General features: G+C 42.6%; 1 protein-coding gene across 8 annotated transcripts in view; it reads right to left on the bottom strand.

The window, feature by feature from the left end:
* cep63 (centrosomal protein 63) overlaps window positions 1-26,209 on the bottom strand; it is a 96,455-nt gene that overhangs the window by 65,347 nt on the left and 4,899 nt on the right. For all 8 annotated transcript variants that reach the window (XM_048604705.1, XM_048604701.1, XM_048604706.1 and 5 more), the window contains exons 2-5: window positions 19,655-19,730; window positions 16,336-16,519; window positions 1,773-1,868; window positions 977-1,105 (exon numbers count right to left, since the gene is read on the bottom strand). In XM_048604705.1, the coding sequence (XP_048460662.1) occupies window positions 977-1,105; window positions 1,773-1,868; window positions 16,336-16,519; window positions 19,655-19,698 (453 nt within the window). In that variant the 5' untranslated portion in view covers window positions 19,699-19,730. The remainder of the gene's footprint in view (window positions 1-976; window positions 1,106-1,772; window positions 1,869-16,335; window positions 16,520-19,654; window positions 19,731-26,209) is intronic.

Raw genomic sequence — 26,209 nt, forward strand, 5'->3', positions numbered from 1 at the left:
TGTGACTTGAAAGGAATTTGGGGATTTACATATACATATTAATCAATTAAAATATTCTAACTGATTAAAGATTTAACAGCATCTTAGGTTTGTTTACTACATCCTCATCAATGATGTGAATCTTTGATCTTTTACTTAAAGATCCTGTGTCTGATACTACCTCTCTCACTAACACCTGAAGAACGAGTGAGGCTCCGAAAACTTGTGTTTTCAAATAAAGTTGTTGAACTATAACCTGGCGTTGTGTGATTTCTGACCTTGTCCACCCCAGTCCAACACCGGCACCTCCACATCATATAAAGTATTGTTCAGCCAACAGACTGCCCAGAAGCAAAAAAAGAACACTTTTTGCAAGGTTGTTACATGTAATTAGGAACATAGCTAGTAGGAGCAGGAGGCCATTGGCCCATTCAACATGCTCCACCATTCAAACAGATCATGTAGAAGAGGCATTTACGATTGTGAGGGAATCTAAAATCAGTTATTAAATAATCACCAAAAAGCCATTAAGGAATTCAGGAGAAATTTATTTATTGTTGAGAGTAGTGAAAATAAGGAACTTGCCACCACAGAGTAGTTGACGTGAATCATGTAGCTACACTTGAAGGGAAGCAAGATAAACATGTGAGGGAGATGGGAAGAGGAGAATATGCTGATAAGACTAGATAAATTAGGGTGGAAAGAACTTGTGTGCAGCATTAATCCTGGCTTGGAACAATTGGTCAAATGGTTTTAAAATTGTACGGAATTCCTGGTATTTACAAAGCTGCCATAAAACACATCAGTGTCCACTTACAATGGTCTATGCTTGCACACTATTTCAGTCTTGCAATTGAAAAATCAGGCAGAGACATAAGAAGTTAGAATTATTGTCTACGTAATAAATCCTGGCAGCAAAAAACACTGATGAGACTTTATGCCAAAATAATCCAAATGACCAAATCAAACAAACTGAACTTCACACAGCATTGTTTACCTCGACCTTCTTGCTCAACCTGTTAAGTTCAGATATGCCCTCCTTCTCTGATCTCTCCTTGACATGCTCCCTCCTGTCTTTCAACTGTCGTCTCTGCAACTTCTCGTAGCTTTTCTTCAGTTTCCCAATCTGCAAGTATAAAAGTTGGAATGGAAATTAAAAATGGATTTATTGCAGTAAATACATTCTCTGCCACGCTGCCCAATTTGCAGCCTGTGTGTCACTATGCCATCTGCAATGAGCGGTGAGCCAGGTCAACCACTTTCAGGATTCCCTTGTTGCACACAGCACCAAATACACTGAGTCAGGGGAATTTTCAGACTAAGCCAATGCACGATACTGTAATATTGAGTTCCATCTTAGGACAACAGTTCCAAAAAACTCAGTACAGTCACTTATGCCCCAAGCTGTAACTGAAGTTTTTAGTTTTTGGATAGAGATGGCAATAATAGTTTAGCAAGATTTGGGGAGAGGTGAAGAGAGAAAATAATCAGCTATCTCCTGGTGCTGAGAGCCAAACCAGCATGGCCACATACACTTGTTGTGGGCATCATGAGAGAGCAGGATTTATTTTGATTTTCACATTCCCCAGCAGTGAGTGTTTAAACATACATAGTTAGGATGGTCAGCTCTGTGAGTGAGGCATCTATGGATCAGGAACCCTGCAACAATCACAGGTCCTCTGACAGAGGGAGGGAGGAGAACAGGAGATGGGGTAATTGGCTGAAAAACACATGAACATATACTTGATAGATTTTCTTTTAAAAGTGAATTGTGTACGATATCTTGACACTACCTCTTCCCGAAATATGTTCAGTTGTGTTTCATATTGCACCACCATATCACGTTGAACCTTTTCATTGTCCTGAAGCTGCTGCCGCAATAGTCCCACCTGAACAACAGAACAGATACTATTATTTGTGGAAGAAATTGAGCATAATCATTTGGCGTGTTGATAATGTAATCCAAAGAGGACAGACCAGTTATTGCTCACAGACTGTACTCTTCAAAGTTAGTGAACAGTTCAAACATGGCTTAAAAAGAAAACCAGCTGGAAGTATTTAGCAGGCTAGGCAGTATCTGTGGAAGGTGTAATGATTCCGCAGGGGAGTGCAAACAGGGCCCAGCTGCATAAGGGGAGAGGAAGAGCAACAGTTGTAGGAGATTCGATTACCAAGGGATACAGACTGGTGATTTTGCAGACATATACATGACTCCAGGATGGTATGTTACTTCCCTGGGTCAGGAGTGTCACTGAAAGACTGCTGGGCATTCTCAAGGGGAAGGGTGAACAGTCATAGGAGTAGGTCATTCAGCCTGTTGAATCTATGTCATTGGTCAGACTGATGGAAACACTTCAGTGCCTTTTAGCCATTAACCTTGTATGCCATTGGTAAATAGTAATCTATCAAACTTAAGCATACTCAAAGACTGAGCCTCCACAGCCCTCTAAGACAGAGAATTCCAAAGGTTCACAACCCTCCAAATAAAAAAACTTTTCTTCTCATTTCAGATCAAAATAGCACTCTGTTTATTTTTCAGATATGACCCCTGATTATAGACTTCCCGATGAGGGTAAACAGCTTATCTGCATCTGCTCTGTCTATCCCTTCAAGTGTTTTGTAATCGAAGATAGGTGCAGAAGTAAGGCATTCAACTCCACTGCCATTCAACACAATCATGGCTAATCATCAAGTTCAATTCCCTAATCCCACCCTTCCCCTATATCCTTTGATCCCTTTAGCCGCAAGAGTTATTTCTACCTCATTTTTGAAACACAATGTTTTAGCTTTAACAACTTTCTGTCATAGTGTATTCCACAGCCTCAACGCTCTCTGGGTGAAGACAATTGTCCTCATCTCACTTCTAAAAAGTTCACCCCCTGTCCTTAAACTATGACCTCTGATTCTGGACTCCCCCCACCATCGGGAACATCCTTCCTGCATCCAGCTTCTTTTGTCCTCTTAGAATTTTATAGGTTTCTTTGAGATCCCACCTCATTCTTCTAAACTCCAGTGAATACAATCCTAACCAACTCAATCAGGGCAGCACGGTGGCTCAGTGATTAGCACTGCTGCCTCACAGCTCCAGGAACCCGGATTCGATTTCACCCTCGGGTGTCTCTCTATGTGGAGTTTGCATAGGTTTCCTCCAGGTACCCCATGTACCCCCCACAGTCCAAAGATGTGGGGGTTAGCTCAATTGACAGTGGGAAATGTTGGATTACAAGCCAAATGGCCAGCTTCTGCACTGTAGGGGGTTCTATGATCCTATGAATCTCTCCACATACGTCAGTCTTACTATCCCAGGAATCAATTTGGTAAACCTTTGTTGCACTCTCTCTAGAGTAAGGACATCCTTGCTCAGATAAGGAAACCAAAACAGCACACAATACTCCAAGTGTGGCCTCACCAATGCCCAGTATAAGTGCAGCAAGACATTCTTGATCCTGTACTTGAATCCTCTCACTATGAAGGCCAACATACAGTTTGTCTTCTTTACTGCCTGCTTCACCTCCGCGCTTTCAACAAGTGGAGCACAAGGAAACCCGTGTCTCATCGAACATTCCCCTCATTCAATTTATAACCATTCAAATAATCATCTGCGTTCCTATTTTTGCTAGCAAAGTGAATAATCTCACATTTACCCACATTATACTGTATCTGCCACACATCCGTGCACTCACTCAGCCTGTCCAAATCACATTGCAATATCTCTGCATCCTCCTCACAGCTCACACTTCACCCAGCTTTCAGTCATTTGCAAACGTGAGATATTACATATAGTTTCCTCATCTAAATCATTAACATACGTTGTGAATAGCTCAGGTGTTACTGCCGATCCCTGCAGCACCCCACAAGGCAGTGCCTGCCATTCAGAAAAAGATCCATTTATTCTTACTGTTTGCTAACCAATTTTCTATCCATTTTAATACAATCCCATCCACTTGAATTTTACACATTAATTTCTTACGTGGGACTTTGTTAAAAGCCTTCTGAAAGTCCAAATAAACCATATCCCCTGGCTCTCCCTGATCAACTCTACTAGTTACATCCTCAAAGAATACAGTAGATTTGTCAAGCATGATTTCCCTTTTGTAAATCCATCCCTGACTCTGTCCAATTCAATGATTTAATGGGATAGAGTCATACAGCCAGCACGGAAACATACCTTCTGGTCCAACTCATCTACGATGACCAAGTTTCCCAATCTAAACTAAGCCCACTTGCCTGCATTTGAGCCATATCCCTTGCAATCTTTCCTATTCATGTACCTGCACCTGCATCTACCACTTCCTCTGGCAGTTCATTCCACATATGAACCAGCCTTTGTGTCAAAAGGTAGCCCCTCAGGTCCTTTCTAAATCTTTCTCCTCTCAAAATCTTTCTCCTCTCACCTTAAAAAATATGCCCCTTAACTTTGAATTCGCCCACCTGAGGAAAAAGACTTTTGCTATTCACCTTATCTATGCCCCTCATTATTTCATAAACCTTGATAAGGTCACCCCTCAACCTCCTACACTCCAGTCAAAGAAGTCCCAGCCTATCCGGCCTCTCCTTATAACTCAAACTTCCACCTCTCATACTTCAAAACTGTACAGAATGCAGAGATAGTAGGAACTGCCAACGCTGGAGAATCTGAGATAACAAGGTGTAGAGCTGGATGAACACAGCAGGCCAAGCAGCATCAGAGGAGCAGGAAAGCTGACGTTTCGGGTCTGGACCCTTCTTCAGAAATGGGGGAAGGGAAGGGGATGCAGAATGCAGGTCCAGTTTGCCCAATCTCTCCATAAGACAGTCCCTCTATCCTTTTTGGCATTTTTTTTCCCTGAGATAAGGAGACCAGAATTGCGCACTATCCTCCAGGTGCAGTCTGTCCAAGCTCCTATATAGTTGAAGCAAGACCTTACTACTCCTGTACTTAAACCATCTTCAATAAAGGCACTAACCTTCCTAATAACTTACCATACCTTCATGTTAGCTTCAAAACTTATCAAAAAGGATACCAAAATTTCTTTGAACATCTACACTTTCCAACCTCACATTTAAGAAATACTCACTTTATATTCCATGTGCCATGTTCTTGTCCAATCAGTAAACATTTCTAAATCCTCCTGAAGTCGCTTTTACATTTTCCTTACTACACACATTCCTGAAAGTTTGGCAATATTACATTTGGTCCATCTCCAAGTTACTGGTATACATTGTGAACAGGAATGGCCCAAGTATTGATGCTTGCTATACCTGAATTAGTCACAGCCTGCCAACATGAGATTGGCTAGCAGAGAGTAGGAAGAAATGGGTCAACCATTAATCCATGCCAGTAAAATACCTCCTATCCTATGACCTTTAATTTTCTAAGCAGTTTCCCCTGGGGGCCTTATCAGAAGCCTTCTGAAAATCTAAGTGTACTATGTCCAACAGCTCTCCTTCATCAATTTTGTTGGTAGCATCTCAAAAATCTAGCAAGTTTGTCAAACACAATTTCCCATTCGCAAATCTATGCTGATAATGCTCAAACAGATCACAATGATTCAAATGTCAAATAATCATACCCATTACAACAGATTTTATCATCTTCTCTAGTACTGATGTAAGGCTAACAGATATTTAGATCCAAGCTTTCTCCCTTACACCCTTTTTAAATAATAGGGCAATATTTGCTAACTTCAAATCCACAGGAACTATTCCAGAATCTAAAGTTTAGTCCTATCTAATCCACATATATTGGTGTTGACAACTCAAGGAAAAAGTGGGAAAAGGTGCTACAACAAGATTTTAGGGAGCTAAGTATCAGACTGAAAAAGCAGGACCTCAAGGATTTTAATCTCTGGATTACTCCCAGTGACACAGCAGGGAATACAAGAACAGACGGATATCACAGATTAACGTGTGGCTGAAGAGGGAGGGCTTTATATTCCTGAATCACTGGATCTGTTTCTTTCAAAGGTCGGAACTGTACGAATCTGAAGGACTCCATCTGATTTGGGGGGGGGCGGGGTATTAAAGTAACTTGGCAGGGAGATGGGATACGTACAGGAGGTACAAAACAGAGACGGTAATGCAGAGACAAGTAGAAGGAAAAACAACACAATCTGCAGCATACAGCTTATATAGTCAAGTTAAGACACAAGGGAGCTTGGCAAGGTTGTATTGGGTTTATTTTAATGCAAAGAGTCTTGCAAGAAAGGCAGATAAGTTGAAGTTGCTGACTGACACATGGGGATATGACATGAAGACATGGTTGAGGAAGGGTCAGCACTGGCAGCTCAATATTCTAGCGTATAAAATCTTCAGGTGAGACAGAGTAGGGTGTGAAATAGGAGACGAAGAATATTGATGTCGAAACCAATTACTGCAAGAAGGAGGAATGATCCCTTTGAAGACTCCTCAATTGATGTCATATGGGCTGAATTTAAAATCAAAAAGGAGATAATCATATTTTTGCAAGTGTACTATTGGCCCCCAAAGAGTTCAAGAGAGATAGAAGGACAGAAACTTAGCGAGCTAAATGGCAAACTGTGTGGGGAGCCAGAAGGCACAGATTTTAAACGAGTACTTCACATCTGTGCTCATTATAAAGAGGACAATGTAGATATAAAAATTGAAAAAGACTCTGATACCCTTGAATAAAATACAATAAAGAGGTAGGAGGTCTTAGCAGGCTTAAAATTGGATTAGTACCCAGGCCCACAGGAGATACAACCAGATTACTGAGGGAAGCAAGGGAGGAGATTGCAAGGTGCCCAGACATTTACTTTCAAATCCTCTCTGGCCTCAGCAGGGGTGCAAGACCACTGTGGGACAGCTAATTTGGCACCATTATTCAAGAACAGTGATAAAGACAAACCAGAAAACAGTAGGCTAATGAGTCTGACATCAGTGGTACGAAAAACTTTGGAAAAAGTTCTGAAGGACAGAATTAATCCCCACTTAGACAGGCAAGGATTAATGTAAGATAGTCAGCTCGGCTTTGCCAGGGGTATATCATTTCAGACAGGTTTGGTTGAGTTTTTGAGGAGGTGGCTAGATTTGAGATGGGGTAGTTCAGTGGCTGTAGATGATATGGATGTCAATAATGCTATTGACAAGATGTTGCATGGGAAACTAGTCAAAAAGGTAAGAGTCTATGGGATCCAAGGCAATTTGGCAAATTGGATCCAAAATTGGCTCAGTGATAATTGGCAGGTGATGGTTGAAGCCTATTTTTTTGATTGGAAATCTCTGTCCAGCGTCATACAGTAGGGTTCAATTCTAGGTCATTTGCTATTTGTAGTGTATGTTAAGGGTCAAGACAAGAGGCTTGACTAGTAAATTCTCAGAAGACAAAAACAGGTGATGTAGTAAATTGCAATGAGGAAAACCTTAGAGTAGAGGATGATATAGACGGGCTGGTCAGATGGGCAGAATAGTGGTAAATAGAATTTAATCGAAGGAAGTGTGATGTGTTGCATTTTGGGAGGACTAACAAAGCAGGAGTACACAATAAATGGTAGGACCCTCTAAAGTATACAGCATCAGAGGGACCGAGATGTACAAGTTCACAGATTCTTGAATGCAACAGGTTAGGCAGCCAACCTGTCTTTATTTTTTAAGGCACTGAATACAAGAATTAGGTGGTTATGGTACAGCGTACAAAATATTAGTTAAGCCACAGCTGAACTGCTGTATGCAGACCCAGTTGCCACATTACTGCAAGGATGTGCTTGCTCTCTTACCAGTTTGCATTTCCAGGAACTTTATGGGGAAACAAACATCTTTTGAGCTGAAGAGGGTAGGAAGAAGTTTACTTAACAGAGTACCCAAAAGGATGTCCTGCTTCAGCAAATTTTGAGCCAGCAAGCTCCACTGTAGCACTCAGCTTAATTTATTTCAGATTAACAAATGGCAAGTAATCTGTAGTGACATAAATCAACAACATTTAGTTGGGGATGAAAACAATGCCCAATGATGATTTGAGCAAAAATTATATTACCATTACCACTACTTGGTTGTTAATTTCGAAGCAATACACATCAGCATGAGATATTAACCAATGTGATTTTAATGAGTTACACAGGACTCAAATTCACAAAGTCCAGTATTGAAGGTACCTACTAATGCTCAACATTAAAAATAGAAATAACCTGTTCTGTTGTTGACCCAGAAGCTCCAGTCCCTATAGCAACAAATACTCAGCTGTTCCAATCAGATTCTGTTGAAATTTAAACCTGAACAGTCTCCCCTGTTATTAGACGTTTTTTAGAAAAAAGACTGCCCCTAATGTGTGTCAAGGCAGATCGGCATAACTTCAAGTAATTCAGGGGGAGTACCAAAGCATTAAAGCTCATGGTATCAGAGGTAATATATTGACATGGATAGAGAACTGATTGGCAGACAGGAAGCAGCAAGTTGAAATAAACTGGTCCTTTTCAGAGTGGCAGTCAGTGATGAGTGGGATACCTCAGGGTTCAGTGCTGTTCCCAATATACATTAACAAAAAATTTGGATGAAGGAATTGAATGCCATATCTCCAATTTTTCAGACAACACCAAGCTGGGCGGCAATGTTGCTGTGAGGAGGATGCTAAAAGGCTGGTTGGTGACTTGGATAGACTGGCTGGTCAGGCAAATACTTAGCAAATGCAATATAATGTGGATAAATGTGAGGTTATCCACTTTGGTCACAAACAGGAAGGCAGATTATTATCTGAATGGTGGCAGTTTAGGAAAAGGTGAGGTGCACTGAAACCTAGGTGTCATGGTGGAACAGTCACTGGAAGTTGGCATAAAGGAGCAGCAGGCTGCGAGGAAAGCTAATTGCATGCTCTCCTTCATTTAGAGAGGATTTGCGTCCAGGAGTAAAGATGTCTTGCTGCAGTTATACAGGGCCTTAGTGAGGCCACGCCTTGAGTTTTGGTCTCCTATTCTGAGCAAGGTCATTACTGTTATTGAGGGAATCCAGCAAAAAAGTTTACCAGACTGATTCTCAGGGTGACAGGATTGACATATGAAGAAAGACTGGATCGACTGGTCTTGTACTCACTGGAATCTCACGGAAACATATAAAATCCTAATGGGATTGGACAGGCTAGATGCGGGAAGAATGTTTCCGATGTTGGGGAAGTCCAGAACAAGGGGTCACAGTCTAAGAATAAGGGGGAAGCCATTCAGAAATGAGATGAGGAAGAATTTCTTCACTCAGAGTTGTGAACCTGTGGAATTCTCTCCCTCAGGAAACTGTTGGGGCTAGTTTGTTAGATATATTCAAGATGGAGCTGGACGTGGTCCTTGTGGCTAAAGGGATCAAGGGGTATGGGGAGAAAGCAGGAATGGGATACGGAGATTGGTTGACCAGCTGTGATCATATTGAATGGTGGTGCAGGCTCGAAGGGCTCCGTTGCCTACTCCCGCATCTGTTTTCTATGTTTCTATTATTTCACTCAGTGCAACTCTGGCACTACTCACTTCACCGCTACCCTGTGACCCCAAACCCACACCCCAGCAACTCTCACCTACACCCAACACAACTCACCCACCCACTCTGATTAACACCACCTCATCCCCACCCCCAAACAACGTTGACTCCCCTCCCGTCCTATCTCACTGCTCAACATCCAGGAACTTTGGCTCCTTACTCTGGCTAATGTTATAACAGCAGCCGTATTGTTGGAGGCGTGGGTTTGAGGACAAGCATTCTTGCGGGATATGAGGGTGGAGTTGACTTTCGGGGGTACAAACGGGAGTGAGGAAGAGCTTAAGAGGAAGGGTCAGTCCATTTAAAAACAATGAAATTCAACAACTGACAGTGCTCAAAGTGGGAGCCTTCAAAAGGAAGGGAGCCAAAGGAAGTATGATTTGACTGCAATTGTGTTCCATTTCTCGACCTCCTGACTCAGTTCATCACTGGATCCACTGTGGATCCAGGACAGGTGGTCTTGATACAACAACATGCAAAGATGAGGGCACTCTTACACAGGGTCAACAATGGTCACTCTCTACTGCTCACCAGAAGATCCTGGCCATTAATTCAGAAGTGAAACATTGTGGCTATTGGAAATCTTGAATAAAAAACAAAGTGCTGGAAATGCTTTAACAGGTCGAACAGTAACCGAGGGAGAGAATCAGAGTTAACATTTCAGGTCAATGACTGTTCAGATGAGAAGTTCTGATGAAATGTCATCAACCTTAAACATAAATGCCATTTCTTGCCCACAAGGGGAGGAGGAGGAGGAATTAGGCCATTTGGCCCATCAAGTCTGCTCCACCATTCAATCATAGAATCCACAGAGTGTGGAAACAGGCCACTCAGCCCAACAAGTCCTCACCAACTCTCCGAATAACATCCCATCCAGATTCACCCACCTATCTTATCCCTGTAAACCCGCATGTCCCATGGCTAATCCACCTAACTCACACATTCCCGGACACTATGGGCAATCTAGCACGGCCAATCCACCTGACCTGCACATGTTTGGACTGTGGGAGTAAACCAGAGCACCCAGAGGAAACCCATGCAGACACGGGGAGCACGTGCAAACTCCACACAGACAGTTGCCCGAGGGCAGAATTGAACCCGGGTCCCTGGTGCTGTGAGGCAGCAGTGCTAACCACCGTGCTGTCCCGGCTGGTATATTCCCCTGCCCCATTCTCTTACCTTCTCCTGGAATCCTTGATGCCTTTACTAATTAAGAACGTACCTACCTCTGTTTCTAAGACACTCAATGACTTAGCCTTTACAGCCTTCTGTGGGAAAGAGCCCCACAGATTCACCATCCTCTGGCTGAAAAAAATTCTTCTTCATCTTAGATCTGAAGGATCGTCCCTTCACTGAGACTGTGCCCTTGGGTCCTAATCTCTCTCTCAGTGGAAACATTTTCTCCACATCCAATCTATCCAGGCCTCTCAGTATTCTGCAAGTTTCAATGACATTCCCAGTCCAAACTCCATCAGGTACAGACCCAGGGTCCTCAAATGCTCCTCATATGATAAGCCCTTCATCCCTGGGACCATTCTTGTGAACATCTTTTGGATCCCCTCCAAGGCCAGCACATCCTTTCTTAGATACAGGGCCCAAAAGTGCTGCCAATAGTCCAAATGAGATCCGACCAGAGCCTTATACAGTCTCAGCAGAATATCTCTGCTTTTGTATTGTAGCCCCCTCAAAATGAATGCTAACACTGCAATTGCCTCCCTAACTGCCAAACTAACTGACTCAATAATTCTGAACTAGGACTCCCAAATCTCTTGTGCTTCAGATTTCCAAAGCTTTTTCCCATTTAGAAAATAGTCTATACCTCTTTGTTTCCTACCAAAGTGCATAACCTCACTTTCCCATGTTGTATCCCGTCTGCCACTTCTGTGCCCACTCTCCTAGCCTGTCGAAGTCCTTCTGCAGCTTCCCCATTTCCTCACTACCTGTCCCTCCACCTGTGGAGTATTTGCAGCAGTCTGTTTTTATTATACATTATTTCGCCTGACTTAGAAACAGTTTGAGCAGCCTAAACGTGATCTGAACAATACTTTCACCATAAACCTTTGCCATTAAAGAAAAAGCTAAAATATAAAGCACTAATGCCATCTAGAGACACAATAAACATACAGTGCAATGATAAACCATGAGAAACCTATTCACTGCTCTGTGAACATGAAAGAACCTGGTAAGACTGACTTTCAAGGTAACAAACTGTAACAATCCAGTTACAAAAGCAGGATTTGCTCATGCTGTCAGGGACAGTTTAAACAATCTAGGCAGGGGGGGATTGAGAAGCTGAATAGAGATAACCAGAAGGTAGAAAACAGAATGGGAAATGGAAGGCAGAAAATTATCTGGAGAGAAAACAAAAAAAGTGCTGGAGATCACAGCAGGTCAAGTAGCATCCATGGAGAGAAAGCAAGCTAACATTTTGAGTCTGCATGACTCTTCATCAGAGCGGATATAAAGTGTGGAGGGGGCAGCATTTATGCAATAGTGGTGGGGGGGGGTTGTTGAAGTGCTGGGGGGGGAAAGGATGTTGATAGTTCAGATTAATATGAGAATGGCAGAACAATGGTGTGCCCAACTGACAGACTGGAAAGAACAGCAAGCCCACTGGGGAGGGGTAGGCGAGGGACGGTGACAGAGAACACAACAAGCAAAACTAAGAGAAAGGGAAGGAATGGGTCCACAATTTGAAGGTGTTGAAGTCAATATTGAGCCAAGGTTGTAAACTATGTAGTTCGAAGATGAAATGTTGCTCCTCCAGTTTGCGCTGTGATTCGCTGGAGCATTGCAGCATGCCGAGGACAGACTGGTGGGATTGCGAGCAACAGGCTGTGTTAAAATGACCAGCTATGGGAAAGTCAGGTCATGCTTGCGCATGGTCCAGAGATGTCCTACAAAGCGGTCATCCAGCCTGTGTTTGATTTCTCTAATGTAGAGTAGGCCACATTGGGTGCAGTGAATACAAAACATAAGATTGCAGGAGGTACAGGTGAAATGCTGCTTCACCTGGAAAAACTGTTCAGGCCGAGGCTGTAGACTTGCTCGCTGAGCCGGGGGGAGTTTGGTTGCAAACGTTTCATCACCCCGCTGGGTAACATTGTCAGTGCATATCCGGTAATTCAGAAAAACAGAACCGGAAGTGATGCCAACCACCCCAGCAAACCAAGGCGTATAAATAACAAGTGGGGCAGAACACCAACACTTCACCAGCAGTGCACTGACGATGTTACCTAGCAGGGTGACAAAACATTTGCAACCAAACACACCAGCCCGGTAAACATGTCTACAATCTCATCCACAACCCGACCTACAAATCTTCTCATAAACTTTCGACTGTTTAGGCCCTTGGATGGTGAGCAGGGAGGAGGTGAAGGAGAGGTGTTGCACCTTCTGCAGTTACATGGGAAGGTGCTGTGGGAAGGGGGTGGTGTTCGTGGTCGAGGAATGGACTAGTGTGTCCTTGATGGAACGATCCCTGCAAAATACAGAAAGGGGGAATGAGGGGAAGATGTGTTTGGTGGTCGTGTTCTGCTGGAGTTGTCTGAAATGGCAAAGACGATCCTTTGAATGCGGAGGCTGGCGGAGTGTAAAGTGAGAACAAAGGGCACCCAATCACACAGCTGTAGGTGATGGGAAGGGGCAAGGGCAAAAGCACAGATGTTAGGTCAAATGCGGTTGAGGGCCCCGTCAACCACAGTGTCCACGAAACTACAGTTATGGAAGAAGCACGCCACGTCAACAGCACTGTTTTGGAAGGTGGCATCATCCGAACAAATACAACATAGGTGAAGGACCTGGGAGAATGGGACGGAATCCTCACAGGATGAGGGGTGTGGTGAGCTGTAGTGAAGGTAGCTATGGGAGTCTGTGGCTTTGTGGTGATGGAAGTGGACAGTTTATTCCCCGAAATGGGGACGGAAAGGTCAAGGAAAGGAAGGGAAGTGTCGGATATGGACAATGTGAAAGCTATAGAAGAGTAGAAATTGGAGGCAAAATGAACAAAATTTCAAGGTCCAGGCAGCAGCATGAAGCGGTACCAAAGCAGTTGTCGATGTACCGAATAAAGACTTGTGGGTGGGTCGGGGCCAGCGTAGGACTGGAACAAGGATTGTTCCACACATCCCATAATGAGGCAGGCATAACTGGGACCCATGCGCGTGCCCATAGCCATTCCTTTGACTTGGCAAAAGTGAGATGAATTAAAGGAGAAATTGTTCAGTGAGAAAACAAGTTTAGCCAAGTGGAAGAGAGTGATGGTGAATAGGGACTGTTCAGGCCTCTGGTTGGAGAAGAAACCAAGAGCTCTCAGACCATCCTTAATTCCCCACCAGGACCTTCCCGTAGTTGGTCATTTTCACACAGCATCTTGCTTGCAATCCCACTGGTTTGTCTTCAGCATGCAGCAATACTCCAGTGAATCACAGTGCAAACTGGACGATCAAAATCTCATCTTCAAACTAGGCAGTTTACAACATTCTGGGCTCATTATTGAGTTCAACATCGTCAAATTGTGAACCCATTCCTTCCCTTTCGTTTAGCTTTGCTTGTTACATCTCTGTCACTATCTCTCCCCTACCCCCACCCCAGTGGGACTATTGGTTCTAGTCTGGCAGTTAGACACACCATTGTTCTGCCATTCTCACATTCTGATCACTTAAATCTGAAATGTCAACATCCTTTCTTCCTTAGCAAACCACCCCCTTCCCCCAACGATTGCAGAAATGCTGCCCCCTCCACACTTCACCTCAGGCCTGATGAAGAGTTATCTAGACTCAAAACATTCGCTAGCTTTCTCTCCATGGATGCTGCTTGACTCACTGTGATCTCCAGCATTTATGCTTTCAGTTCAGATACCAGCGTCTGCAGTAATTTGCTCCTAAGTTATCTGGAGAGCTAGGAAGGCAAAGCAAACAAAGGTCTGGAGTAGATCATTAAGGGTGTAAACCCAAAACGTTGACTTTCCTGCTCCTCTAATGCTGCCTGACCTGCTGTGTTCTGACCCCAACATCTGCAGTTCTTGCTATCTCTTTGCAATAGACATAAAAGGACACTGGAGAGTCAAATATGTTAACTCTCTTTCAGGTGCTGGTAGACCACTTAGCGTTACAGGCCTTCCTGTTGTTTATATTAGATTAAAAAAAAAGCAACTTGCTTGAGCACAACAAAATATCCAAATGTGAAAATACAGTAAATAACACAAATGAGCTAAGCAGACAAATTGACATGTGGAACTTTGAGTCATACAGATATACAATACAGAAAAAGGCCTTTCAGCCCATTTCGTTCACACTAATCAAAAACAACCACCTCATTATTCCAACCCCATTTTCCAGCACTTGGCCCATAGCCTTTTATACATTGGCATCACGAGTGCACATCTAAATACTACGAGGATTTCTGCAGTGTGTTCCAGATTCCCACTATCCTCTTTCCTCACATCTCCTCTAAACCTACCGCACCTTACCTTAAATCTATGCCCTGGTCATGGATCCCTCCATCAAGATGAAAGTTTCTTCCTGTCTAGCCTATCTATGTCCCTTGTAATTTTATACATCTCGCTCATGCCCCTCCCCAAATCTCCTCAGCTTTAAGAAAATCTCTCTTCATAACTCAAACTCTCCAGTTTAGGCCACATCCTGGTAAATTTCCTCTGCACTCTCTCCAACACAATCATATCCCTCTTATAATGTGGATTCCAGAACTGCACACAATACTCTAGCTACGGCCTCACCCATGTGATGTTGCCTGGAATGGAGGGAAGGTCTTACGAGGAAACGTTGAGAGGCTTCTCTCTTTAGAAGGACGAATGATGAGAGGTAACTTGATAGAGGTGTACAAAATGATCAGAGGTATAGATAGAGCGGACAGCCAGAGACTTTCTCCTAGGGTGGAGGTAGCTATTACGAGGGGGCATAGTTTTAAAGTGAGTGGAGGTAGATATAAGGGAGACGTCAGAGGTAGGTTCTTTACTCAGAGAGTGGTAGGGGCGTGGAATGCATTGCCGGAGAGGGTAGTGGAGTCGGCCCCATTAGGGGCATTTAAGCGGCTATTAGATAGGCATATGGATGATAGGTATAAGGTAGGGGTGGAGGTTAGATAGACTTTAGGTTTAGGGTAAAAGTTCGGCACAACATTGTGGGCCAAAGGGCCTGTACTGTGCTGTACTGTTCTATGTTCTATGTATTATACAGTTCCAGCATAACCTCACTGCTCCTAAAATAAAATAAAATAGATCGGGATAACCTATTTACTATAGCAGAGTAGTCAAAACCTCAGGGCATAGATATAAAGTAACTTGTAGATGGATTAGAAGGGAGATGAAGTATTTTTCACCAGAGCATGGCAAGGACCTGGAACATTCACCTGAAAGGATGAAAGTTTCTGATTTGACTGTCACATTTAAACAGTCAGATATCTTCTAGAAGATCAGTTAGCTGATTGATCAAACGCAGAAGGTGGAATTGGGCTGGGTAGCCCGTCATGGACTGCCACAGACACACTATGTACTGAAAGACCCCCTTGTACCAATTTCTGGGATTTCTATGAGATTGAAGCAAGCCACCATTTCAATTCAGTTTGCCAGGAAGCCAAATACATGCCCAACCAATGAGAACTCAGTGACGTTAGTAATCTCAAGACTCTCAGCAGACTGTCTGTCACCAGCACACAATAAAAACCTCCATCTCGCTCATCAAGAGCAGCCAGCCTCTACATCCTCACGCTCAGCTGGTCTGCTGCCTGCTTCGAGATTCACTGTTAACGTACCCACTACTTCAAGCACACTCGCAGAGAGATTGTAACAACCTCCCGGTTCTAAACTGAAAAAGGAACATGACAGCAACTTCAAAGTGTCTCTGACCACTTCCAGTGTGGTGTCAAGGGAAGTTTCGCTCCTACCTCTGTGTGTTTCTGGTCAAGTAATAATCGAAACGCACTGAGCTCCTGTTCTCGGACCTTCAGCCTGGTTTCTACCGACTGGAACTGCGCTTCCCACTCAGACTTTTTCTGGGCTACCATGATATCGATCTGCTTCATCAGCTCTTGTAATTCAGCCTCACAGGTGGTAAGAGAACTGCTGCAACTTGATTCAGTCGAAGCCAACAAAATTGAAGAGAAAGAAATTTAAAGTTTGAGTAAGATTGCTTTCTGAAAATGACTTGGCAAAAAAAAGACATCATTCAATACAACTGTTTCAGTAATGATGGAACCCAGCAGGTTCACTCATGTTATTTATGGATAGAACCAGCCCTACCCCTAGTCAAATTATTTCAGTACAGCTACTGTACTGTACTGTGTTGTACACCTGAATCTAACCAACAAAGTGGAAAATTTTCCAAGTACATCTTGCACAAGTCAAAAAAGACAAATCAACCGGGTCAATTATTGCTCCCTTAGTCTATGCTGGTGAAAGGGATGGAATAAGTTGTCATCAGTGCTATCAAGCATTACTTACTCAACTTTTAGTTTTGAGCATTTTAACTCCTGACCTTATTACAGATTTAATCCAAACATGAATGGAAGAGCTGGATTACACCGGTGAAGTAAGAATGATTGCCCTGGGCACTGGCAGCATGCAATCGACTGCAGCAGTGTGGCATGAAGGAGCCTTAACAAAGGTAATGTCAATGTGATTGGAGCTGAAGGAAGCTGATCGTCTCAGCTTCAGGACGTCACTACAGGAGTTTCTGAGAGCAGTACCCTAAGTCCAACAACCACAGCTGCTAATTCAATAATCTTCATAAGAATAGAACTGCGATTGCTTGAACAATGTTCTGAACCACTCACAACCTCATATACTGAAGTAGTCCATCTCGATATGTAGCCAGCCCTCTTAAGGCTTGTGCTGGTAAGTGGCAAATAACATTCAGGTCAAATAGGTGCCAGGCAATGATCATTGCCAACAAGAGAGAATCTAACCATTGATTCTTGGCATTCAATGAATCTATTATCACTGAATCCAACCTCTACTATCAACATCCCAGGGATTACCAGTGACCAGGAACTGCCCTGGGTCAGCCATGTAAATTCTACAGTCAAAAGAATAGATTGGAGACAAATATTACACCATCTGCCTCCCAATGCTTGCCCACCACCACCATCACCCCCAACACACTTCTCATGCCACTCCTACATACTTTGCTTAGTCACTTATCTCATATCTACTATGGACAAGCCTCAATATATCCCTAAATGAACAGAAAAAAATTAACAATTTAATAGGGCTGCCATATTCAAACACAATTCTCCATCCATGAAATGGGAAAAAAACGCAAATCTCCTCAAGAGGTCAGTCTTATAAAAACATGTACTAATCCACTTAAAACATCACACAAATAATCCTTTAATAAATGATTAAACCCTACAATCAAAAATTGAAAACAGAATCCCCTCCTGAGATACATAATCTTAACATTTTGAAACTCAACCAAATAACCCTAGTCATCAAAACAAACTGAGAAATGTCAATAACAGAGTCCATTGAAACTGAAACACATCTTCTTTAAGTTGCAGGTGCTGTTTCATTTCCATTTCCTAGCAGACTTGGGCAACTGACTGTGTGGAGTTTGCACATTGTCTCCATGACTGCATGGGTCTCCTGTGGGTGCTGCTGCTTCCTCCCACAGTTTAAAGATGTGCAGGCTAGGTGGATTAGCCATGGAAAATGCAGTGTTACAGGAATAGGGTGGGGAGGGGTGGATTAGAGTAAGATGGTTTCGGAGGATTGGTGTGGACTCGATGGCCTGAATGACATGCTTCCACACTATAGGGATTCTATGACTGTCTGTCAATCACTGAAGCACAGCTAGCTCTGAGATTATTTGATGCTCAACAACGTGACTACTACTTTATCAAAACTAAAGATCACTAAACATAATGGACTCGGTCCAAAACAAGACAGGAGAATTTTCCAGTTCATATTCCTGCAGTTACAAATGAGTCATGGCACTTTATCTTTGGGAAATGTAAGATGTAACGTCAAGTCACCATAGACCTACTACATTATTGAGCTGCTCTTTGTTTAGAGGGAGATGACTGGTGCAGGTTTAACCTGTAGATTATCACACCTCAGGCGAGAGGAGAAGTTGAGAAGGGGTGTCCTTCATGGTAACCTCAGCTGGTGTGGGAATTGAACCCACACAGTTGGCATTCCTCTTCATCACAAACTAGCCGTTCTTCCAACTGAGTTAACTATAAAATTCCACATATTGGAAAAGGGGGTCAGAATCACAGAATTGGATCTTGTCCATCATTTTTACATTTCCTTCCCACTAGAAATATAACCCCATAAAGTAATGTTCCCTGTAAGTTGTACAACAATATGGCCCAGGCCAGACACAAGCCAGCACTTTTAACTTACCACACATGCACAGGCACAGGCGCAGGCACAAACTTAATAAAGATTATCCAAGCACTCCAAAGAAATTAAGAGAATATTTTATCCTAAACATACTCATTGACTGAAATCTATTTGTCAGCTCAAAGACATCAAGATTAATTGCACCATGTTACAGAATTGTTATGGTGCTGGGGAAGCTCATTTGGCCGATTGTGACTGCACCAGCTCACTAAGTGAGCAATTCACTTGATGCCATTCTACCACCACCTCCCAGTAACCCTGCACATAGATCATTTTCAAATAACAGTCCAATTCTTTTTTGAACACCTCAATTGAACCTGCCTCCACCAAACTCTTAGGTCCTACATTCCAGACCCTAATGACTTACTGCCTGTAAACCTTCCTCTCATGATACTTCTGCCTCTTGTGCTAACTGCTTTAAATCTGGAGATTATCAAGATTATCCAGAACTTTTTTTAAAAATTCCTCCTGTACACCTTGCAGCATTGTTTCTCAGATTTCTCACTTTCCAATTTTCCAAACAAATTACAGTGTTCCCTTCATTCCTATTCATCCTAGAACGTAGCAACATAGCATGAGGCCATCCTGTCCATTGTGTCTGTCAGCTCTTTGAAGAATCCAATTCATTTCACTTCCCCATTCTTCTCTCCTAATCATTTTTGAGTCCTCCTGTAAGATGTAACTAGTTAAAAGAGACACATAATGTGACTGTGCTAGATTTTGAGGTTTGATAAACATGATGAATGACAGCACAGCATTGCAATTTAGAAGCTATTTACTACAATGGCAAAAGTGAAATTAAGCTCCCAAAGATTTTCTAAGAACAATCAACACTTTCAAATGAGTTTTTCTACTTACCCATCTTGACCAAAGTTTTGCACTGCTTCCAGTAAAGCTTCCATTTCTTCCTTTCCTCCCAGCTTCAGATGGACAACTATACACATAGGACAGAGAGAGTTAATACATTTCCTTAAAACTGTGTCTGCCATACTCTCCTGTCAACTAAACTTTCTGTTCTACTTTCATCATACTTCTCAGGTCTGGAGTTATCCACCTTTTTCTTTCACAATGAAACCATTTTCACTTCCAGGACTCTTCCTCATTAATAATTGTTTAGATTACCCTTCCAACTCCTACTCTACAATCCTGAGTAGGATCACAGGTTAAATTCACTTTATTATCCCATTTCTTATCTTAGAGTCTTTCAATCACCTCATTGCGAAAAAATGTCAGGGGCTGTGAAAAAGAAAGTAGGGAGTAGGAATGATTGGACAAATATTTCAATGATCAGCACAGACACAAAGGGCATTACAGTGCATTCAGCAAGTGGACATCAGTCTCTCACTTCATTAGGTTCAGGAATGAGGGACTTCAGTTACCTGGATAAATGGGGGAATTTGGCACAGTTTGTCTTGGAGAAGAGAAGGTTGAAAGGAGACTGGATAAGTGTGTTAGAAATCATGAGGAATCTGATCAGAGAAATTGCTCCTATCGTGGAAGGATCCAGCACAAGAGGACACAGATTTAATTGGCAAAAAATGCAATGGTGATTTGAAGTAAAACTTATTCACGCTGTAAGTGGTTATGAGCTGGAATGCACTGCCTGAGAATGTGCTAGAAGCAACTTCAATTGAAGAGGGATTAGGCCTGTCACAGTGGCAAAACGAAGTAATGGACCCAGGTAAATTGCTCCTCAGGACAGCCGGTGCACACCTGTTGGGCTGAATTGTTGTCCCAATACTGAAACAAATCTGTGATTTTGATTAAATTGTTCTGTCTGCCAAACCAACCCCTCGAGAAGGACACTATGTGAGACTTTTTTTTTAGGCTGAAGTGAACATAGCTTTAACTTCTTAATTATTGAAACACCATTACTGGCAACTTCAACTTTCAACAGAAACAAAAACAAAAATTGCTGGAAAAGCTCAGCAGGTCTGGCAGCATCTACGGAGAGAAATCAGAGTTAACGTTTTGAGTCAAGTTCTGAGGAAGTGTCACTCAACCCGAAACATTAACTCTGATTTCTCTCCGTAGATGTTGCCAGATCTGCTGACCTTTTCCAGCAATTTTTGTTTTTGTTTCCGATTTACAGCATCTGCAGTTCTTTGGGTTTTTATTCGACTTTCACCATTAGCTTTACCTCTCCTCATTGATTAACTTGGCACTACTTGGCCCTAAATTTTTCTTTCTAAAGATAATCTTGAATTACAATCAATCTCTCCACATCCTGATTATTCAGCTATTAATCAGACACCACCAACTACCATTTCACTTGTTATGACCAGACCTCAGGTAAGGTTCCCCAGTTTTACATTTTCAAACAGGATACCCCAAACTGTTGAGGTACTGTGCTAGAAGAGATGAACTGGCTCCTGTGCTTTATTTTCAGATTAATTTATAATAATTTATTGTCACTTGTATTTATGAAAATACAGTGAGATGTGTATAAGTCGCCACAATTTGGTGCCATTTTAATTGCAGAAATTATAAAAAGAAATAAATTGAGACAAAGTTAGGACAAAGTTCATCTTTTGTTCCCTTCATGGCTCCTGAGTTTCTGGAGCAGCTACAGGACACTGCTGCGGAAGCTGCCCCTGAGGCCGCCAAAGGACACAGTCCTCCCAGACTCAAATGAACGTATGTTTTAAAAAGGAGACAAATTAGCCAGGTTTTCTTGAATTAACACAAAGAATTTACGAATTACTATACACAAAAAGAATTAGTAAGGCAGCGCATATCAATAAGAAATGAGGAGTTCAAAAAGATTAAATTTTAAAAAAGCAGATATACAAATCGGTTTCTTAATTGTTCCCATTGAGAGGATATTTGAACATTTGCAGCCATTGCAAGACAGCCCAATGTTCCCTTTAAGCTGTGCAGCTGCAAAGCCACTAGCAGGGTGTACTCACACCAAATAGCATACAGATGCATTGACTTCGAGTTCAGGTGGTCACTGCTGCACATGGATCTCGGAAGTCTGCACAGCGGCAGAAAACGTTGTGGAAACATAGGTAGAAGTTAGCAGTCGAGTTGGTGTCAGTCGTTGAAGTTGATTTGGGTCAATCCACTACAGACAACTGCAGGGTTTCAAGAAGGCAGCTCACCATCACCTTCTTAAGGGTAACTAGAGACGGTCAATAAATGCCGGCCTGCCAGCGATGCCCACATCCCACGAATGAATAAAAAGTTGATTTCATGACCCTTTGTTTTGCGGAGTGGTTGAGATTCTGTACTTCTGATTCTTTTTGATTGAATTTCAGCATTCAAGGAGAGAGAGCTCTTTGTTGTCCTGTTTCCTCTGTCTGGTTTGTAAAAAAGAGGAATTTCCATCACTTGCAACACATGGGTGACTGGGAGTAGTTCTTCAACTGTGACGCTTCGTAGCATGCTAATACCTGAACCCAGGCTGGGAAATACAAGAACATTCAACCCTACTAGTTCACTCCTTTGGAACGGGAAATGGCTAATTTTTTAAAATCTCTTGCCCTTGTGTATTCTTCGAAGGAAAAACATAAAACATGACTGCACTCTGGAATATATTCCACAGAGGGTGGCTTATTGGTCAGCAGAGGGTCATCTGGCCCTGGTTCTCTTTGCAGTCACAGGAGATCACAGTCTGGTCTTCCCCCTTTCAAGAGCTGTTCTTCGATGCTCCCTTCACACCCATAGGTGTTATTTTCTGTTGGACTCTCTCTCTGAGTGGCCACTTAATTGACATGATCAAGATATTCCAGGTATCAGATGTGTGAACATTCTCAGAAATGCTTCTAATGCACTTATGTCCTTTCTTAAATAAAGGGACCAAAATTGTACACAGTACTCTAAATCTGGTCTCACCAATTCCTTCTACAATTGCGTCAAAAATCTTTACATGTAGATTATGGGTCCCTTGAAAAAAACAACAATGATCCAAATGCAAAGAGAAAGAACAAGAGAACAATACAAAAATACAACACAGGAACAGACCCTTGGGCCCCAAGACAGTGCCCATGATGCTTTTCTAAACTAAAAACCTTTTGCCTCTACTTGGTCCAAATCCCTCTATTCCCTGCCTATTCACATATCTATCAAGATGCCTCTTATGCCACGTTGCTATTGTATCTGCCCCCACCACCTCCTCTGGCAGCACATTCAGGTCACTTCACACCATCTGTGTAAGAAGCTTGCTTCTCACATTTCTTTTAAACTTACCCAGTTTCACATTAAACCAAGTCCCCTAGTATTTGAAATTTCTACCCTGGGAAAAAGACTCTGACTATCCATTCTACCCATGCCTCTCATAATTGGGTAAACTTCTATCAGGTCACCCCTCATCCTTTGACATTTAAGTGAAAGCAAATCAACTTTGTCCAATCTCTCCTAATACTCTCCAAACCAGGCAACATCCTGGTAAACCTTTTCCATACCCTTTCCAAAAGCCTCCACATCCTGCTGCTAGTGTAGCGACCAGAACTGTACGCAATATTACAATGTGGCTTCAGTAAATTTCTAAACAGCTGCAACGTCATGCCAATTGTTATGTTCTATGCCCTGACCAATGAAGGAAAGCATGCACATACCTTCTCGACCACCTTATCCACTCGCGTTAACTGTGGACCTGTACGCCAAGATTCCTTTGTATGCTGATACTACTAAGAGTTCTACCATTTACTTCCCTCTTGCATTAGATCTTCCAAAATGCTTCACCTTGCATTTGTCCAGATTAAACCCCATCTACCATTTTTCTGCCCAAGTCTCTAGCTAATTCATTCCCTGTTGTATCCTCTGGTAATCCTCCTCACTATCCACAAGCTCCTCCAATCTTTCTGCCAACTGCAAACTTACTAATCAGACTACCTATGTTCTCCTCCAAATCATTTACATATATTTCAAACAACAGGGATCCCAGCACTGATCCTTGAGGAACACCACTGGTCACAGATCTCCAATCTGGAAAACACCCTTCCACCGCTACTCTCTGTCTTCTAAGACTGAGCCAGTTCTGTATCCACCTTACCAGCTCACCTCAGATCACATGTTACTTCATCTTCTGTATCAGCTCGCCAGGAGGGACCTTGCCAAACCTCTTTGCTAAAGTCCATATATACAACACCCACCACCCAAACCTCATCAATCAACTTTGTCACTTCCTCAAAAAACTCAATCAAGTTTGTGAGACACGACCGACCGCGCACAAAGCCATGCTGCCTATCACTAAAAAGTTCATGTTTTTCCAAATATGCGTAAACCCAGTCCCTAATTATCTTCTCCAATAATTTCCCTCCCACTGACGTAAGGTTCACTGGCAACATTGGTATTCTCTGTTTTGTCACAGGGGAGGCAATGGCCTAGTGGTATTATCGCTGGACTGTTAATCCAGAGAGCCAGATAATGTTCTGGGTACCCGGATTTAAATCCTGCCACGGCAGATGGTGGAATTTGAATTCAATAAATATCTGGAATTAAGAATCTAATGATGACCATGAATCCATCGTTGATTGTCGGAAAAACCCATCTGGTTCACTAATGTCCTTTAGGGAAGGAAACTGCCCATCCTTACCTGGTCTGGTCTACTTGTGACTCCAGACCCAGAGCAATGTGGTTGACTCTTAACTGCCCTCTGGGCAATTAGGGATGGGCAACAAATGCTGCCTAGCCAGCAACGCCCTCATCCCGTGAATGAATAAAGAAAATAAAATTTTAAAAAAGAGGATACAAAGATGTTGTACAAGACCCCAGCAATTTCCTTACATGCCCCCCTCAGTATTCCATGATAGATTCCCATCAGGACATGGGGACTTGTCTACCTTCATTCTTTTCAAAACACCCAACACACCCTTCTTTTTTTATAATGACATGCCCTAGAATACCAGCTTACCTCCCCAGAGACTCACCATTCACCATGTCCTTTTCCTTTGTGAATACTGATGCAAAATATTAATTTAGAACTTCACCCACTTCCTCCAGCCCCATACACAGATTACCTCCTTTGTCCTGGAGTGGTCTTACCTTTCCTTAGCTACCATCTTGCTTCTTAAATATGTTAAAAAAAAGCCCTGGAATTTTCCTTAATCTGTTTACCAAAGAAAATTCATGACCCTTTTTAGCCCTTCTAATCCCCTGCTTGAGTTCTTCCCTGTTATCTTCATATTCTTCAAGGACTGTGTGTCTTCCATTTCCTAAACCATACATTCACCTTTTTCTTTTTGACTGAGCTTTCAATTTCTCTTCTCCTCCAAGATTCCTGCATCTTGCCATCCTTAATCTTCATTTACACAGGAACATGTTGTCCTGAACCGTAATAAACAGGCCTTCAAAAGATACCCACATACCAGATGTGGATTTACCCTCAAATAGCTGCCCCCAATCTACATTCCCCAGTTCCTGCCTCTTGTTCCAGCCTAATGGCTTCCTCCAATTTACTGCTTTCACCCAAAGCGTACTCTTGCCTTTATCCATTATTACTTAAAACTTACAGAATTATGGTCACTGTTCCCAAAATGCTCCCCCAATGAAACTTCGATCATCTGGTCGGGCTTACTCCCCAATACCCATTCTAGTGAGGCTACTTCCCTAGTGGGACTATTCACATACTATTTCAAAAAACATCCTACCCATACCTCACAAATTCTTCCCCATTCACAAAGTGAGTCCCAGTCAATATAGAGGAAATGAAAATCACCCACCACAACATTTTACGTTTTTCCATACTCTATCATCTGCTGGCTATTGGGAGGCCTGTAGTACAATCCCAAAGTGACTGCACCCTTCCTATTTCCAAGCTTAACCTAAATGGCCTGGCTGGATAAGCCCTCCAAAGTGTCATCCCTCAGTATAGCTGAGGCATTCTCCCTTATCAGTAGCACGACTCCCACCTCTTTTACACTCCCCTCTATCTCGCCTGAAACATCTAAATCCCAGAACATTAAGCTGCCAATCTTGTCCCTCTCTCCATCAAGTCTCTAATAGTTACAACATCCCAGTCCTATGCATTAATCCAAGCCCTAAGTTCATCTGCCTTACCTGTCATATTCCTCATAGTAAAACAAATATACCTCGGACTGTCAGTTCAACAATCACTTCCTGGTTGTTCTTCCTTAGACTTACTGGTCTTAGCCTCCGACTCCTCCTCATCATTGAATTGCTGATCTACTGCACTGGTTCCCAGCCCCCTGCCACATGGGTTTAAATCCTCCCAAGTGGCACTAGTGCATTCCTTATTACATCCTGTATCTACATACCAGCCTTTTGTGATTCATGCACTAGAATACCTAGGCCTCTCTGTACCTCACAGCTCTGTAATTTCTCCTGCCAAAGTGGACAGTTTACGTATTCCCACATTATACTCTATCTGCCAAGTTTTCACCTATTTAACCGAGCTTAACCCTTTGTAGCAAATTGAGAAACCATACCTTTGATCCCTACATCCAAGTC

This window comes from Rhincodon typus, chromosome 13 (genome assembly GCF_021869965.1).
Source record: "Rhincodon typus isolate 14 chromosome 13, sRhiTyp1.1, whole genome shotgun sequence".
Lineage (NCBI taxonomy): Eukaryota > Metazoa > Chordata > Chondrichthyes > Orectolobiformes > Rhincodontidae > Rhincodon > Rhincodon typus.